The 19,334-nt window shown below is 35.7% G+C and overlaps 1 protein-coding gene across 2 annotated transcripts in view; it reads right to left on the minus strand.

Annotated features, from left to right (window-relative positions):
* The window catches only part of chchd6a (coiled-coil-helix-coiled-coil-helix domain containing 6a), an 89,234-nt gene that overhangs the window by 43,899 nt on the left and 26,001 nt on the right, over window positions 1–19,334 (minus strand). For both annotated transcript variants that reach the window (XM_051095763.1, XM_051095764.1), the window contains 2 exons: window positions 18,302–18,385; window positions 3,666–3,736 (listed from right to left, as the gene is read on the minus strand). In XM_051095763.1, the coding sequence (XP_050951720.1) occupies window positions 3,666–3,736; window positions 18,302–18,385 (155 nt within the window). The remainder of the gene's footprint in view (window positions 1–3,665; window positions 3,737–18,301; window positions 18,386–19,334) is intronic.

Consider the following 19,334-nt stretch of genomic DNA (forward strand, 5'->3'; position numbering starts at 1 on the left):
TACCAGAAGGGTTTCAAAAGGAAAATAGCTTTCAAAAATATCTATAGAGCAAGTTATTTGTATGTACAACCCATTCAAAACAGACCAACCACTCGCTCTGGGCTTGATCAAATATGTATGCCTGCAACAATACTAGGGACATACAGAAATTTCAGATGTGAAAAAAATTCAGCCAAAATGTGTAAATTTAAATGGCAACTGTTAATATTAACATTTATATATATATTAAAATCCTACTGCGTAGGCTTTAAAAAATTGCAAAGTAGGAAAGCACGATATTTAATTTTGCTATATTTTTCCAACTCATTTTGGCCGATAGCCGATATCGATATATTTAAGTCTCTCCTGTGTGGAAATTATGAGCAAAATATTAAAAATTTTGGTTAGATGTTAACAAGAACTTGTTTGTTAAATAAATAAATAATGAAGTTCCTTTATAATATGATTACTGCTTTGAAAAATAACTATAAATACAATTGCTGCATTTTTTTTCCTTCAGAAAAATGCAGTGGTAACCTTAACATTTTATTTTAATATTTAACATTTGTAGATGGTCTAACGCAAGACATATCGGCATAATTTTTCATATATGGGGGTGATGCCAATATTTACATTTAAAGCCATTATCGGCCGATTCCGATATCTTGATAACATCGTGCATCATTATTGCAAAGTACATTAATAAACAGCATCTACCCTTGGTAATGCAAGGCTGTAGTGGTTTACATTTGCCGTGCATTCCAAAGTAACTGAGCAGTCCAATATTTTAAGGTTTTTGGAGCATAGATGTCATGGTAGTAAAACCACCTGAAAAATAAAAGGATTATTAAAAATATAAAGGATTTAAAAATTAGACGACAGATTATACACTCCAATTTAAATATTTGGGGTAAGCTATTTTTTATGTTTTTAAAACACGTCTCTTAACTGGATTTATTTGATCAGAAACACAGTATTGTTAAATATTAATTTTAAATAACAGTTTTCTGATTTTTAATTTTTAATACTATTTTAATATATGTTTTATATTTTTTCTCTGATGGTAAACCTGAATTTGCTCCAATCTTCTTGTGTCACATGATTCTTCAGAAATCATTCTAATATACTGATTCACTTTTAAATAAACATTTTTTTTTATTATTCTCAATGCTGAAAGCTGCTTAATATTTTTGTCAATTTTTTTTCAGGACTCTTCAAAACATCAGTATTTATTTTATATCATATAAATTCGAAAAAAAAAATGTTGTGACGTAAAAAACTTTACTGCTGTTTTTAAACAATTTCATCCTTGCTAAATAAACAGTAACAATTTCTTGAAAAAAACTGACTTAAGCTAAAACTTTTGAATTATAGTGTATTTGTAATATTTGTATAGAATATTTGTGTTAAAATTTTCAGTTTTTGACCCAGTGCATTCAAAATTTTCATTTCGTTGCATCACTACATGATAAAATGTAAAACACTAAGTACAGTGTGCTGCAGTGTGTAATTTATTTCATCACAAAAGACATTAAAAGGATTAGTTCACTTTCAGAACAAAAATTTACAGATACTTTACTAATCCCCTTGTCATCCAATATGTTCATATCTTTCTTCAGTAATAAAGAAATTATGTTTTTTGAGAAAAACATTTCAGGAATTTTCTCCATAAATGTGGACTTCTATGGTGTCTGTGAGTTTGAACTTCCAAAATGCAGTTTAAATGCAGCTTCAAATGTCTCTAAATGATCCCAACCGACGAAGAAGGGTCTTATCTAGCAAAGCGAACAGTAATTTTCTTAAATAAATTAATATTTATACACTTTTTAACCACAAATGCTCGCCTTGTCCAGCTCTGCGATGTGCACAAACTCCCATCTAATTTTCTCCACTAACTTCAAAATCATCCTACATCGCTGTTTTACCTTTTTTTGTAAAGGGCATTTAATCTTTGCACGTTCACTTTGTAAACACTGGGTCGGTACTTCTGCAGTGATGTAGGACGATTCTGAAGTTGGTGGAGAAAATGAGATGGGAGTTTTTCGTTTTTCTATGGCACTTTTTTTGTTATTTTATTTCTTTATTTATTTTTCATAAAACAAATGTGGCAATGGCAAAGGTAAATTTTGTTCAAAGAATCGACTAAAATGCCTAAAAAGAAAATGATTGAAAAAAATACATCCAGGAAAGCAGACAGCTGAAATGTGAACAGGCACTGTTGAGCTACAGATAGAAAGATTGGCCAGAAATAGGTAGAGATGGAGCACTGTGGTGGAGACAGAAAAGAAAGGGGGAAGGAGAGAAACCCGATTTAAAAAATCGTGAAAGATCCTCAGCCTCAGTGAATGGCGAGCAGCTCTGGGCGGCGGTGGGGTCATGGCGAGCTACAAACAATCTGCATTAATTACAGCAGCTGGAGGTTCATTCGAACCAAGAGCGAACAAAATGCCTGTATCTCCTGCATATGAGAAAATAAATTGGCTTTAATGAACCTCAAATGCAATTCAACCTCACAAATTCTACGCCCTGCTTCAGAGAGGTGGGAGAAAGACCGATAGCGACCACAGCATGAAGTTGATAGCAAAGAATAATAATCAATGTTCAGGGGGAGGGCTTCTCGGATGTTGCATTTACGTTAATGAGAATGTGGCCGTCCATCCTGGCATGTTCCGTTCCTTTCACATGCACTTACTTTCATTCTACTATTTGCAGAGAAGGGACAGAAATGACCTATCTCCATAGAAACCAGGCCATCTTCCTTTGAAAGCAACGGAGCAAGGCTACGACGGTGCCTCGCTTTTGACCCTATCATCAATTATAGACTATTTCAGGGAGTAAACTAGAAAACCGCAGAAAGGCTTACCTTGCCGCCAACATGATCATTAATTTAATGAAACATCTTCAAGGCACTAAAAAATCCCATCTCTATTCAAGAAAGTCAAGGTTATTATGAGGCTGCTATCAACCCGAACAAAATAACCACTTTTTATTTTCAGGCGTGTTTGTTTAGTAACTGTCTGCATCAACTTTTTGAACTTGGAACCTAAAACTCAGTTCACTTTTACTGAAGAAGTCTTCAAGTCTTCAAATTCGGGTGACCACTTATTCTAAAAGCAAACACTTGCAGGAAACTTTTGCTTGTTTTTTTTCAATGCTAAATCTTGCCTTGAACACATGCAGATGTTGCTAACACTCACTTTAATCTTAAAGGGGACACTGGATGCCCATTTTCCACAAGTTTTTATGATTCTTTAGGGTATTCATGAAATGTCTGTGAAATACTCTGGTTAAAATTTCTCAATGGTCGTGTAAACCAACACCCTTTTTACCTTGTCAAAACAGCTTTGTTCACAGGGACCCGTTTCGGTGCATGGCTCTTTAAATGATAATGAGCTACTGCTCACTCCACTCCTCTCTTTGATTTTTTTTTTTTTTGTATTTATCATGTATATAAAAACAATCATACTGCTCAGGAAATCAACACGGCTTGATAACTGAGATCGTTTAGGTTTTTTGGGGATTAAAAAAAAGGAGTAAATGGATTTTTATCATTGTAGGGTGGTTTTGTCCACACACTGCTAAGAAACATTTATATGCAAACACCATTTAAAAGTCAATTTTGCATTCGATGTACCTTTAAAAATGTTTGCACTATAATTAAGTGACAATTTTGTATCTCTTCTTACTTTATATTGGCTTCGCTCCTGGTTGCAGCAGTGTGGAACTGTTCAGCTGACATCTTGAAGCGTTCCTCATTCTAAAACAAATAATAAAAAAAAAAAACTGATTATGAAATGGACTTTCGCCTGAATATCACAATAAACAGACTGCCAGAATGCAAGCAGAGGATTAGACAATGATCACAGAACTGACAGAACAGAACAGAACAGAACAGAATAGAATAGAATAGAATAGAATAGAATAGAATAGAATAGAATAATAGACCATTGTTTACAATTATTAGAAGCCTTATTTTGTCATTTTTGGTGAACAAAAATTTCTTTAAAAAATATAGATGTACGATTTCAAAGTGAATAGAATAGAATAGAATAGAATAGAATAGAATAGAATAGAATAGAATAGAACAGAACAGAATAGGTAATTATTTACAATTATTAGAAGCCTTATTTTGTCATTTTTGGTGAACAAAAGCATCAATTTCTTTCAAAAATATAGATGTACGATTTCAAAGTGAATAGAATAGAATAGAATAGAATAGAATAGAATAGAATAGAATAGAATAGAATAGGCAATTATTTACAATTATTAGCAACCTTATTTTGTCATTTTTGGTGTACAAAAGCATCAATTTCTTTAAAAAATATAGATATACGATTTCAAAGTGAATAGAATAGAATAGAATAGAATAGAATAGAACAGAACAAAATAGAATAGAATAGAATAGAATAGAATAGAATAGAATAGAATAGAATAGAATAGAATAATAGATGATTATTTACAATTATTAGAAGTCTTATTTTGTCATTTTTGGTGAACAAAATCAATTTCTTTAAAAAATATAGATGTATGATTTCAAAGTGAATAGAATAGAATAGAATAGAATAGAATAGAATAGAATAGAATAGAATAGGCAATTATTTACAATTATTAGCAACCTTATTTTGTCATTTTTGGTGTACAAAAGCATCAATTTCTTTAAAAAATATAGATAAACGATTTCAAAGTGAATAGAATAGAATAGAATAGAACAGAACAAAATAGAATAGAATAGAATAGAATAGAATAGAATAGAATAGAATAATAGATGATTATTTACAATTATTAGAAGTCTTATTTTGTCATTTTTGGTGAACAAAATCAATTTCTTTAAAAAATATAGATGTATGATTTCAAAGTGAATAGAATAGAATAGAATAGAATAGAATAGAATAGAATAGAATAGAATAGAATAGAATAGGCAATTATTTACAATTATTAGCAACCTTATTTTGTCATTTTTGGTGTACAAAAGCATCAATTTCTTTAAAACATAAATATACGATTTCAAAGTGAGTAGAATAGAATAGAATAGAATAGAATAGACCATTATTTACAATTATTAGCAACCTTGTTTTGTCATTTTTGGTGTACAAAAGCTTTAATTTAAAAAATATAAATATACGATTTCAAAGTGAATAGAACAGAATAGAATAGAATAGAATAGAATAGAATAGAATAGACCATTATTTACAATTATTAGCAACCTTATTTTGTCATTTTTGGTGTACAAAAGCTTTAATTTCTTTAAAAAATATAAATATACAATTTCAAAGTGAATAGAATAATATAAGATACGATTTCAAAGCGATTCCAAACTTTTGTAGTCTAAGTATTTTTAAAACGCCATAGAGAGAAAAATGCATCATGAGAAGACAATTATGGCACTTTTGAAGTTGCATCAATTTATCCTGTCTTTTCATGTTTTATATTTGCACTTAAGATCTCAGTTCTCTATAACCATTAAAAAAATCATTCAGTTAAGCATGAGTCACATCAAGACACTGAACACTCTTGTATACGTTTCCGATTTTCCCTCTCAGAGACAAAAATAAAACCGAAAAGAGCCAAATGATGAATGATAAAGTTGAGCAACACTACACCAACCTAAGAAACTTTTCAACTCCTGTATCTTGAATTATTTAAATTCAGTTAATTGTTTTCGACTATCTAATGAAGAAGAATGTTTGGCCGTTTAATAGCAATTGTGAAGACAACTAGTAATGAGGGGTTAAGCACCAGTATTATAGAGCAAATGTGGGTGAGTACATTATATGTGAATCTTTGTTTTGGAAGTGGAATACTCCTTTAATATATTGTAAGAAATTATAGTCTGCCTCGACCCAGATTCCACTCCACAATATATGTTTAATAATGCTCATTTCCCAATACGGTTTAATTATTATAGAGAAGAAGAAAGTCAACAGTTATGTTGTTTCTAGACCATTTAGGATGATTACATCCTGAGCAAATGGTGACCCATTGTAACATGGAAGCGGGTGTGGGACACTGAGAACCATCTCAGACAAAGAGGTGTTAGAACATGATTAACATACAGACCACAGCTGCTACGAAAGGAGCAACTTCATTTACATTAAGGGTAGAAAACTTTAACTGTATAAAAGGTTTGAGCTAAGGATGTTCTGGGTTCATTCCGACTCCGTTGAACCCAAGGTACAACATGTACTTTGCCACTGCTATGCTGCAATAAACATCTTCATCAAGATCTTCTACGTCCTCTTCACTTTTTCTTACAATATCATCAGGTATTAACTAGCAACAGCTACTAAGTTTGTGTTCTTTATATGATTTATCGAGAACCATGGTTTCAGCTAAAAATCTTTTTACTGTTCCACTCAAGAAGAAAAAAAGTCAACTTTATCTTGGATGGCCTGAGGGTGAGTAAATTAACAGCAAATTATTGGGTGAACTATACCTTTAAAGGACAGATAGGATGAGTAGGAAAAGAACTGTTGAATACAGTCATTATTTTAGTTTTCTTTGCACACAAAAATTATTCTTCAGAAAATTACAGTTGAACCACTGATGTTACATGGACTATTTTGACAATGTCCTTACTACCTTTCTTTGCCTTGAACATGGTAGGATCCTTGCTGTCTATGGAGGGTCAGAAAGCTCTCAGATTTCATCAAAAATATCTTAATTTGTGTTTCAAAGATGAACAAAGGGTTAAGGGTTTGGAATGGCATGAGGGTGACTAAATGACAGAATATTCATTTTTGGTGTGAACTCTCCCTTTAATTCTATTGGCTATTTTTTCCAAACTGTGTTTGTCACGCCGCCGACTCAATATGGGCGGGCCAACTTTTTTGGATGACGAATAGCCATTGTTGACGTGTAAATGTGGGCGGACATGCAGTAATGTATTCATAAATTCTCTTCATTACCCATAACATCAAAGGACTGGATCTTATTCTCCAGGCATCTTGATGCTGTAGAAAGTGTTAAATAACACGTGGGCAGATCCATTATCATATGCAAAATAAAGAGTAAAAACTGTTAGGAGTATGATGCAGTACTAGCAGGATTACCGACACACTGACCCAAATACATTTCCTGAATCCCTTTATCCTTTCATGGAGCAATCCCTGACAGATCTTCAATTCAGGGTCATTTTCATGCCAGCGGGAAACACTTAATGCTGTAAAACAAAACTAATCCTCAATAACAAGTGCTCTCCTGCCAGGGACAGTGAGCTTAGAACCCTAATTCTGCAAATGAAAAACACTTACGTACAGATCTGAAGCAACTGTTGAGGCCTTTGGATACTTTCAAAGCCTTTATGACATTTTCCAAGTCTTCATTGAAAGATAATGATATCTGACCATCATCACAGCTTCTATTCAGTAGTTGACACCGGATGGGGTTTATGCTAGAACTGAACAAGTGACTCTAAATGAGAGCACATAGAGGAAAGATAAGGGTTACCGAAATGAAAACCCCCTCTCGCATCCTCGCATGCATTACCGTCGAGCGGCCCTTCCTGTAGCATCGCAGCAGGAAGGGATTTGTTCGTAATAATCACGCAGCTGGCACCTGCTTTGTCATTCTCCTCTTTGCCTGGCACTGCCCGTCAGTGACACCCTCGCCTTTCAGTCACAGCCGCTGCATTTCTAATCCAATCAGCATTTTAATCTGTATCGGGCAGCTATGCTTCGCTGCAGGGTGCATTTACTGCAAGACTTCCTCCCAAGGACGAGCACTTCCTGTGACAGACAGGGATCAGCACTGGGGAATCAATGGACCCAAAGCGTTAACCATCCATTATGTCAGACTGTAACCCGTGTTAGTGTACCATCAAAAACAACCTTCAATTTTAGAGCCGTGGCATAGTGGTTAGTGCACATGTTCCAGACACTCAGGCTATGTACACACTGCAGAGATTATGGAGAATGTAATTTGAATGCCAAAAGCAAAAACAGCAAAAGTAACAGATAAAACATACTGGTTGAATGGTTACATTTTGTGGGATGTACTGCACACAGAATGAAATACTCTAGGAACAGGCAAACATGCTCCCCAAAGTCGTGTGGAGTACTTTTTATGCTGTATGAATGATGGACAGTTTTTTTGGGCTTCAAAATCCAATTCACTGCCATTATAAAGCCTGGAAGAGCCAGGAATTTTTTTATATAACTCTGATTGTATTTTTCTGAAAGAAAAATGTCATATAAACCTAGGATGGCTTGAGTAATAGGGTAATTTTCATTTTTGGATGAACCATCCCTTTAAAAACAGTAAAGTCCAAAGTTTAAATGTCACAACCAGTGCTGGGGAAAGTTACTTTTAAAAGTAATGCATTACAAAGGTAACTAGTCACTTTTTATGTAAAGTAATGCGTTATGTTACTTTTGTGTTACTTTTATGTTACTTTTTAAATCTGGGTTGGCTTGCTTGTTTGTTTTTAATATAAAAAGTTATATTTTTGGCAAACGTAAAAGCCCTTTCACACCAAAAGTAAAATGAACAGTGTTGGGAAAAGTTACGCATTGTATATGCATTACAATATTGCGTTACTCCCTAAAAAAAGTAACTAATTACGTGAATTACTTTTTATGGAAAGTAATGCATAAAGTTACTTTTGTGTTACTTTTTAAATCTTGGCAGGGGTTGCTTGTTTGTTTTTAACATAAAAAGTCCTATTTTTTTGCAAATGTAAAAGCCCTTTCACACCAAAAAGTGAAATCCTTCAGGCTGAAGAAAAAGTGAATTCAGGTCTGTACAGTAGAACGCAGGAGAAGATGATTCAACACTCTTCAGCAATGAAAAAACAATGAAGTACAAATATTAATATATCTAAAGTCATTGTTGCTTTTTAGTATAGTTGAACTGGACCATCAAAGGTCAGCAGGAAAGATAATAAAATGGGATTAAATACATAAAGGATATTTATGTTATTTAACATTTCATTTTTGCAGGTTTGCATCATATTCTGAGTTTGCATTTTAATTAATTTTGATGAATACTGAATCGTTTCTTTTTTTTGGCTAGTGAGATTTATTAATGCATGTTCACATTTAGTCTAGAACTACAATATCATGTTTACACAGGATACACATCTGTACTTGTGATTTTTCTCAACATGGGGACAGAAGATTTATCAGTCAAAAATGGAAAAACAAAGTAACTGGCGTTACTTATTAGAAAAAGTAACTCCGAAATTAAAAAGTAATGCATTACTTTACTAGTCACTTGGAAAAAAGTAATTTGATTACATAACTTGCGTTACTTGTAATGTGTTATACCCAACACTGGTCACAACTACAAAAAAAAATCCTAAATAACTGAATTACTAAGGAGACTAGTATAAATTTTATGTCCTAATTTAAAGTTCTTAAGGAACAGCTAATGATTGCTAAAGATTGTGGGTAAAAATGTAATACTTTAAACAATAAAAACACTGTCAACAATGCCAGGATCTGTTTGACTTTAGCCACCTGCATATATGTAGGAGACAGTCTTCTCTTTTATATCTTACAAGCCATGTACAGACTTCTTGTGGGTGATTAAATAACCGAATCAAGCAAGAAACATAAATATGAAAATTTGATAAGGCTGAATAAGCAGACGCAACATAATCAGATGTTTCTTCAACGCATCAGCGCTTACTTTGTGCATTACCATACCGAGATGCAACACAGCAAAAACGCATGCAAAAAAGTCCTCATCTTGATTGTAATGCTGCTCCACCTCCCTGCTTCTCGCCAAGTCAACGAGCTATTACACCCCAGCAGCTCCTGACTTCAATGTACACCCAACACAGCATGAAAAAAATGGGGGAAATATTGATAATTCTGCTTTAGAAAAAAAATTACATTTTAATCACTTGGAAGTAAATTAATTTCAGATTTGCCAGTGCTCGTGCCCCAAGCCAGACAGGGCCAGAGATCTGCTGATTTCCTCAAAGTCCAGGTGAAGCCTGCCGCAGCCGGTTAGGGAATTTCTAGAACGAGGGCTCCCGCTGACAGCACGTCAGCCCGGCTGCCAAGTTTTCAGGAGGATTATTATCTCGTACCCACGCTCAAGTGCTTCAAAGTGCTTTGCAACTAGTGACAAGGGAGAAAGAGCGAAGCAGGGGGGGGAGGCTAAAACGCAGGGCAATAAAAAAATCTTGTCTAGAGAGTGCGAAGCAGCTAAGAGCGGGACGCAGACATGAGTGGAGAAGCTTTAGCGGGATTAGAAAGCGCCAGCGCTAATTCAAAACGGTGGCGGAATGCTGCTGTTTACAGCTTTTGCTTTCAGTGGCGCTAACTCACCGTCTTTGGCAGAATTTATGGATGTTAGGCGATTATGTGAGCCACCTTCAAAAAGAAGGGGAAAAAAAAAAACATAACGTTTGCTGCGATAAAAACGGCATGGAGAACGTTCCTGCGGTGGCTCGTCTGCGCTGCCGAGATAGACTTCTTCAGCCGCACCTGCCATCGACGGGGAATGGGAGAAGAGGGAAGGATACGCCACACCTCTCAGAGGTCTGTCATGAAGATACCCCCCTTCCGATCCCATCCCAACCCCCCTGCTGGGGTAACAGCAGACGTGCCAACTGCCTGCATTATCCCACTCCCGTGGTCTGACTGTGTCACACGGCAAGTAAAGCCTGAGTGCAAACACTGAGTGCGCCTTTTATTGCCAGCTTCTGATCCCTTTGGCAAACGGCGCTTCCTTGTAATGAGGTAAATATAAATACTGGGGCATCTGACACACTGGGTTGATCCTATTTGCTATTAGACAGAAGATAGCTCGTCTGTAACCTCAATGCGTGTGAGATAGCGAGTGTGTATGCGTGTGTATAGGTGGGAGGGGGGCTCCCAATGTAGAATGTTTATTTATGATGATCGCACAGTAATTAGCACTGGGTCGCCATTAATCCTCACAGCCTGTGTCTGCCCCGAGCCAGCGACGGAGATTGACACAATGCGGACCACCCCCTCATGCCCTGATGGAATATTTGTGGCATAAATTTTGTTAACTGCATCCATACCGCCCGTCTGAGAGCAAATGTTAGACTGTAAATCAGGGCTGTGCGCCATTCATCCTGAATTTGAATTGAATTTGAATTGAGGTAGCAAACAAGCAGTAGGTCTGTAATTCGAATTTGAATGCAAGGAAGTAGAATTACTGTAAAATTAATTGAAATGCAAAGAAAATCATGTTTCTAATTTATCATAGAGAAAAACAACGTATGGCAATATAGACAGGAAGACATAAACAGAACAGCAGACAGAGCAATAGACAGACAGGGCTCGTGAACCTTATACAAATTTAAATTTAAGTACTTTTCAAGATGCATTTTCAAGCTTTTCCAGCATTTTACAACTGTGGTAAATTACATGTTAACATATATAGATCTTCACGTTAAATCAAATGTTATTGTGCTATTAAAGGGGTCATCGGACGCCCATTTTCCACAAGCTGATATGATTCTTTAGGGTCTTAATAAAAAAAAAGTCTATAATATACTGTGGTTAAAAATTCTCAATGGTTGTGTAAAACAAAACCCTTTTTACCTTGCCAAAATCAGCTCTGCAAAAATCATCCTGTTCTGGTCGAGGCTGCTTTAAATGTTAATGAGCTCTGCTCGCCCCGCCCCTCTCTTCTCTCTGTGGAGTGACGAGCCTGTTTACTTTAGCCGCATTAAGGGGATATTAGTTTTACAGATTAATTAAAAACCACTGCATTTTTATCATTATAGGGGGAGATTTGTACATACACTGCCAACACACATTAATGTTCAAACAACATGAAAAAGTGAACTTTGCATCCGATGACCCCTTTAAAAAACAGCAATAGCATTTGTGATAGCATGGTGACAAATTAAAGTAAGGCTATGTCTACATTAATCCGGATACATTTGAAAACTGAGTTTTCATTTTAAAACGCTCTCCGTCCACACTAGCGTTTTCAAGCGTTTTCCAAATGTTTCTCATCCACACTGAAACGTAGGAAAACATTAAATTCGCCATACTGCGCATGCATAAAAACTCACTGAGATGATACAGATGGAAGAGACATAAGTTTTCACGCAATTCTTGGCAGGATCATTTTATTTACGGAAATATCTCATCATCCACTAACACATCCATGTCACACGCTCTCATGTTTGATCTAAAAAGCAGCTGCCCTCACGTTTAGAGTCAGGATAGCAACTGTGAGTACATTTTCTGTCATCTTTTTAGGACTGTAATATGAAGAGTGTACAAATATATCTTTAGCAGCAGTGTGAAAGTGAATAGCACATAACAGCGACAATTACCGGTATAAACATGGATATCTATTGGTATAATATGCGTCACATGACCAAACATGCGTCATCGTTTTCAAAAGCCTCCGTTTTCACAGTCCACACTGCAACGCGAAAACGGCGTTTTCAAATTTATCCACTTTGGAGAGCGTTTTCAAAAAGCTCAGTTTTCCTTGACCAAAAACGCTGTCTCAGTGTGGACGGAAGGCCAAAACGGAGAGAAAAAGACGTGTTTTCAAACGAAAACGTATTAGTGTGGACATGGCCTAAAACATGTTTCATGGTTCAAAATGTATCGCCTGTCTGAATTGTATATAATGTTGCATAATATAAATAGCCACCATAAAATATAGGAATCATACAATTAAAAAAATAACACAAAATTGTCACAGTATAGGGCTGCAGTATTATGAGAAAATCGTTATTGTTGATTCTCACAGAGAAATCGATAGACAGCTACAAGACAGAACCTCAGACAGACAGCCAAAGAGATAAAAAGAACGACAGACAGACAGTGAAAATGAGAGACAGACAGAATTATAGGTAGACAGATGGAAAGAACAACAGACAGACAAAACAAATGAGAGACAGACCAACCAAACGACCGACGCATATACAGAATGAATGAAGAGAGAACAGCAGATAGACAGAAGGACAGAAAGTGAGAATGACTGACAGACAGACAGACACACAATGACCGGTAGACAGACAGAAAGAACAACAGACAGACAGAACGAATGACAAACAAACAGACCAACCGACAGACAGACCGAATGAATGAGAGACAGAACAGCAGACAGAAGGACAGACAGACAGTGAGAATGAGACAGAGAGAAAGCAAAACAGACAGACAGAACGAATGACTGACAGACGGGCAGACCAACTGACAGATAGAATGAGTGAATGAAAGAGACAGAACAGCAGACAGAATGACAGACATTCAGTGAGAGTGACAGACAGACAAAATGACAGATAGACAGAGAGAATGACAGACACAACAGACAGACACTGAGAATGACAGACAGAAGCATAGGTGGATAGAGAGAACAGAAAAACAGAAGACAGAGAGAATGACAGACAAAACAATAGACAGACAGAACGACAGAATGACAGACAGAGAGATAGAGAGAACAATAGACAGACAGACATAATTATCGACAGAGAACAAAAGACAGACAGAATGATAGAATGGTAGTCAGATAAACTACATACTAACAGACATAACAGATATACGAATGGATGGACATTCTTCCTTGTTTTGCGATGCGGAAGAACGCTCTTTTCTGTGATTGTGCAAGACTTCCAATTCATTAGACACTATAGGTAAATAACAAATGGCAGTAAATAGTAAAACTATTTGCTGTACAAACCAGTCTGCTCATAATTACAGCAATGCATTAAAATAATATGATAAGAAATACAGTTTGCAATATCAAGCAGCATAACAATAAGTGTTGTACAGCTAAAAATGAATGGAAGTGGATTAGACAAGAAGTCTTGAAACATGAAGTTACAATGGACATACACGCTCTCATGGGAAAAAGACAGAACTATCTATATTGTACAATAGATAGCATGACAGAACAAAAGACAGAATAATAGACAGACGGATAGAACAATAGAACGACAGATATTGGATAGAACGACAGATGGATGCATTCACTTCCCAGAATCCATTACCTGAGAATGTGATCTAACCGCTAGGCCACAGCTCCGTATTAATTCAAAATGAACAGTTTTCCCATCATACCTTCCCATACAAAGACTCAGTTAACGTCCAGTGAAATATTAGTAACGTAGATTTAATATAAACGGACAAATGGAAAACGGTTCTTGGAAGTATATTATAAATCTGTCTCTGGCTCAAAATGAAACGTGAATTAAGTCTGAAAGACAGTGGGGTGTAAATCTGCTGCGTGCGAACAACGTCAACTGTACACCGTGGAACAAATCCCCTCTTTTGAGAAACACAAGCGTTAAATTATCAGCCCGGCAAAGCCACCATGGATGCTGTCCCACTGTTAATATTTCCCTTTGCAATCCTTTGTTTTCGCATCATAATGAAGCATGTACCCAAAACATTCATCTCCATCTCTTTCCCCCGAATCACTGGGCCCAAAGTGAATAAACAAAAAGGCAATTCTTCAAACCAGTGAGTGAGCAACCCTCTTAGTACAGCTTATATGAACAAAGCAAGAGGAGCTGAACAAAGTGAGGGAGTCAAATAGAGAGGAATTATCTCTCTAAAGCTGTCAAGGTGGCTGGGTTATTCTCTTGTTCTGAATACAGCGTTTGATAGAGAGAATACAAATATTGCATCTAATGCCACTTTCTTTAGTCACAGAATATAAAAACGACACCTCGCATTAATATTAATAGAGGAGCGGCCTTGCGATGTGTTTTGTTCCAAACACTGTATACAGCCAAATTCGTCTGATGTTACTACGTAACTAGATTATAATGTTTCTTTGACTGAGGTTCTTCAGATATTACTGTGCATTATGGGAAATAAGGTGACTCAACCACAGTAGTCAACCAAATTCATATGGCGTTACTACGCAACTAGCATGAAATGTTTCCTTGACAGACATTCTTTAAATATTGCAGTGCATTCTGGGAAATACGGTGACTCAACACAGTATTGCTACAATACAATGTTACTTCATCAGTGAGTCATCCCAGAATGCAAAGCAGTATTTAAAGAATACTCCTAAAAAAGAACGTTCGTCTAGTAACGTCAAATTAATTTGGTTGACTTTCCCAAAATGCACAGCATATCTCAAAATTATGGTGACTCAACCACTGTAGTCAATCAAATTTACTTAATGTTATTATACATTAGAGATTCTTCAAATATTGCTTTGCATTCTGGAAAATATTAAGACTTAACCAAGGTTGACAACCAAATTCAGTTAATATTACTAAGCAACTAAGTTATGTTTCTTTTGAAGTAATTCTCCAAGTATTGCTGAGCATTCTGGGAAATAAGGTGACTCAACAAGGATCTTTCACTTGCATTTGCAATTAAAAATATAAAAAATATGTGAATTGTAAAATGCATTTAAGAGCATATGTTTGAATAAAACAAGTCCCTGCAGGTCTACAAAAACAAACTTGTGCTAGTGCAAACTTATGCCAACTGCTTTTGACCAGCTGTTGATGAATTACGACACTATCAACTTTACGGTGTTTATATTTATCTTGTAGTGGTAAAAGTGTTTAACTTCTTATAGTAAATACCAAAGTGTAGTAGCCCTTTATAGTAGCAGACATTTCTACTACACAATAGTAGACATTTCAAAGTAAGAGTCTGGTGTATTCTCCAAAGTTTGCATGCCTGTAACTCAAGTAGTATTAAAGATATCTTAATGTCTTTTCAGTTACTGAGTCTTAACAAACTTTCCTTTTGACAACTTGATTTGTAAGGCCCTATATGGTTCGGTTCCAGATATAGGAGTTTCAATCTGGCTCCAGGAGTAAACTGTAAACATTTTCAGTGGTCAAAAACCAAACGCAGGTCACTTTGGCAAAATATGATACTTCTTTTGTTTTAAAGAAGACTGTCTGAAGAACAAATAATGTTGAGAGATGTATCTGTCAAAACATTTGCATGAATCATACCCGATTGGCATATTTTTTTTTTTTTTCCAAAGTTTGCGTGCCTATAACTCAAGAAGTGTTAAAGATACCACAGTATGATTTTAGATTCTAGCCCTTAATAAACATTTCTTTCCAGTTCCTCATTTTCAAGGCTCTACATGAGGCTCCATATTCAGATTGTTAAATATTACCTATTTTCTATGGTTGAAAACCAAATGTTACTCACTTTGTATACAACTGATACTTAATATTTAAGTATTTAAAGAACAATGTTTGAAGAATAAGTATTGTTGAAACTAGGAGTGCATCTTGCTTTCCTCTATGATGCTGCCATCTTTCTGAAGTCATTTTTACCCCCTTGGAATTTGACTCTGAATCTCAAGTGGAAATTTCCATTTTGACCCCATTAACAAATAGTGGATTACTCAGTAAATATTCATTCATGACATTTATTATTTTGTCTTTCATCACCATACATATTTATCTTTCCACAGAAAAAATATTAGCAAAATCAAAAATTTGATCCAGGGACCTCTGGTTGAGTTGACACGGAATGACCCTATTATACTTTTCTAAATACTTTTTCCTAAATCATTTTCCTTGTCAGTGTATCCCTTCATTAAGGAAAAACACTCTGTGGGAAGTAAGCATCAATCCCTGCTCAACCACTGTACACAATCAAATTTGTTTAATATATCGAACCAAACTCATCTGACACGACTAGAAAATGGGGAATAAGACTCAACCACAGTACCCAAATTTATTTGGTGTTACTATGCAATCAGGTTATAATATTTCCTTGACAGTCATTCTTTAAATATTGTTGTACATTCTCAGTGAATCAACCCAATATTACACAATATCTTCCCAGAATGCACAGCAGTATTTAAAGAATCTCTGAAGGTAACATCAAATGAATTTGTTCATTGACTCAGTTGTCAAGTCCATTTATTTCCCAGAATGCAAAGGCAAAATTTGAAATACTGCAGTCAACTACATTAATTTAACATTACTACACAACTACATCATAATGTTTCACAATCAAATTTTCATCAAATATTGTTTTGCACTCTGGGAAATGCACTTAACCACTGTAAACAACCAAAGAAGTTGGTAGTAGTTTTTCAAATACTGTCGTGCATTCTGGGAAATAAAGTGACTCAATCATAATAGTCTGTCAAATTCGTTTAATAGATTCAACCAAACTCATCTGACGTTACCAAGCAACTAGGTTACAATGTTGCTTTATCGAGATTCTGCAAATACTGCATAGCATTCAGGGAAATAAGGTGACTCAACCGCTAAAGTCAACAAAATTCATTTGACATTATTACATTACTAAGTTAAAATGTTCCTTTGTTGGTGGTTGTTCGAGTTCTGCTTTGCATTCTGGGAAATAAGGTAACTCAACCACGCGAAAAATGGCTTTTTTATGGACACCCACTTCCATACAACACGGCCACTGTTACACGCTGGGCCGCTTTCCTACGGCATGTTGGTAAAGAAGGGAAAGAAGCAAATCTCACTTTTTTTGCCTGCTGCATGCAGTCGATAAGACCTCAGAGAGAGCGAGTGTAGGAAAAAAATGGGGGAGGGAGGGCAAAAAAGAGAAAACGAACGAGAAGGGGGACTGAGGAAAATCACAAATCTTGGAGAGCGACTCTGACTTCATTTGCCAATAGCTGAATGGTTTTGAGGCTTTGGCTAAAGCACTTTCTGCACCATTGCCCCTCGCCACGCCGAGCAAGCCCTTTCCATTTAACGTAACTTTATTCATTTTTTTACACCAATGGGGGTCAATCAAGGTGTGAACCCAGCGGATAAAGGCAGTCGGCGTTGCTGCCCATCCAAATGGAGCCAATGCACTTCAGATTCCCACTTCAGTGCTGTATGAACCATTATGATCTCTGTCCAGTCATTTACGAAGGATAGATGGCTGAAGGTAGGGCGGTGGAAAATGGCCCCGTTTGGGCATTATCTGTCTCTGAAAGTGACTGAACGCAGCAGTAGAGGATAACCGGTGCTTTTATCCTCAAATATTTTATGGCGTAACCAGAGTTGTGTACAAACAGAGGCGTCTCATCTTCAACAACTATAGCCTTGCGTGAAGCGGAAAAACTGACAACAGCATGGAAACAAGTTCTTAACCACCCACTGATCCAGAGGCTGCCTTCTGCTTATGCATACCTTTCCTTGATGTTCTGCGTCATAACTTTTATTTCTCGAAAATGTCAGGGATCGGCTGTGAAAATTATACAGGAAGAGACAACTTAAAAGCCAGACGTTTCAAAGCTTTTCCGAGAAATGCCACAGATGCCGTACTATGGTATTTGCGCATTTACACACTAAAAGCATTAGTATCTGAGAGCTATTTCATCCTATCAGCATTTAGCATGTTTAAAAAAAATATCATGAAACTGGAAAAAATATCAATAAATTGGGTTAAACTGACGGCAATACACCAACCTTCTTCTCTAGTTGTGTGATCTGTTCCTTGTAGAAAGCCTCCAATGCCTTCAGTTCAGCCTCCTTCTTGTCCAGCTGCTTTCCCTAGAAAGAAGTAAATTAAGAGTTCTGTGTCATTCAATTGATCATCTTTATATCTTTATATCTATATTTATCTCTACTTTATCTATATCAGAGGTCGCCTTAACCGAAAATTGTCCGTCACTGACAGACATTTTTTTTAATCAATATTTATTGCTCAAATTTCCTAATGAAATGGACAGAATTTAAAAATCGCAGACTTTGTTTCATATCAAAAGTAACACAAAGTTTAAGACGCACTATGTACTGTTCATTCAACAACTGAAAACAGATCGAACGGGATTTAAGAATCGCTATTGGTTTATAAAAATCAGATTATATTAAAATCACTGTCACTGCTGGGTGTGGTGGTAAACATGAAAAGTTACGTAGTCTCATGTGTTCATCTGTTCTCTTCAAAATAAATGCATAAGCCTATTGTTCTGTAGGTTCATAATTAAAAATGAAAATGTAAACAAAAACAAAAGCAGTTAAATGTGTAATAATTAAATTATGAAAATTAAAATAGATTATGATGGAATTTTTATGGCCCTGACCATCAAAATGCAACCTCTGATATAAAAACTACCAACGAAACGAAAAACTAACTTTTACATTTTCATATTTCTAGCAAATATATATACTAAAAAAAATGCTAAAAATACATATTCTTTTTGGTCAGTGTGTGGTCAATCAATTGTTCAATTTTATAAAAAAAGTAAATTAGGTCGGCGCGATAGCCTTGTGGGCAGTGTGCCGACATATAGTGCCGTTGCGCTACGGGCGTCCCGTGTTCAAATCCCGACTATAATTTTTACGTAATTTATATAATATATAAATAAAAATATTTTGTACATAAATAACATGTTTCTCTTAAATATGTAACAAATATGTATATTAAAAAAAAAGCTAAAAATAAAAAAAATATATTTTTGGTCAGTGGGTGGTCATTCAGTTGTTCTTGAATCTTAAA

This window comes from Labeo rohita, chromosome 23 (genome assembly GCF_022985175.1).
Source record: "Labeo rohita strain BAU-BD-2019 chromosome 23, IGBB_LRoh.1.0, whole genome shotgun sequence".
NCBI classification, from domain to species: domain Eukaryota; kingdom Metazoa; phylum Chordata; class Actinopteri; order Cypriniformes; family Cyprinidae; genus Labeo; species Labeo rohita.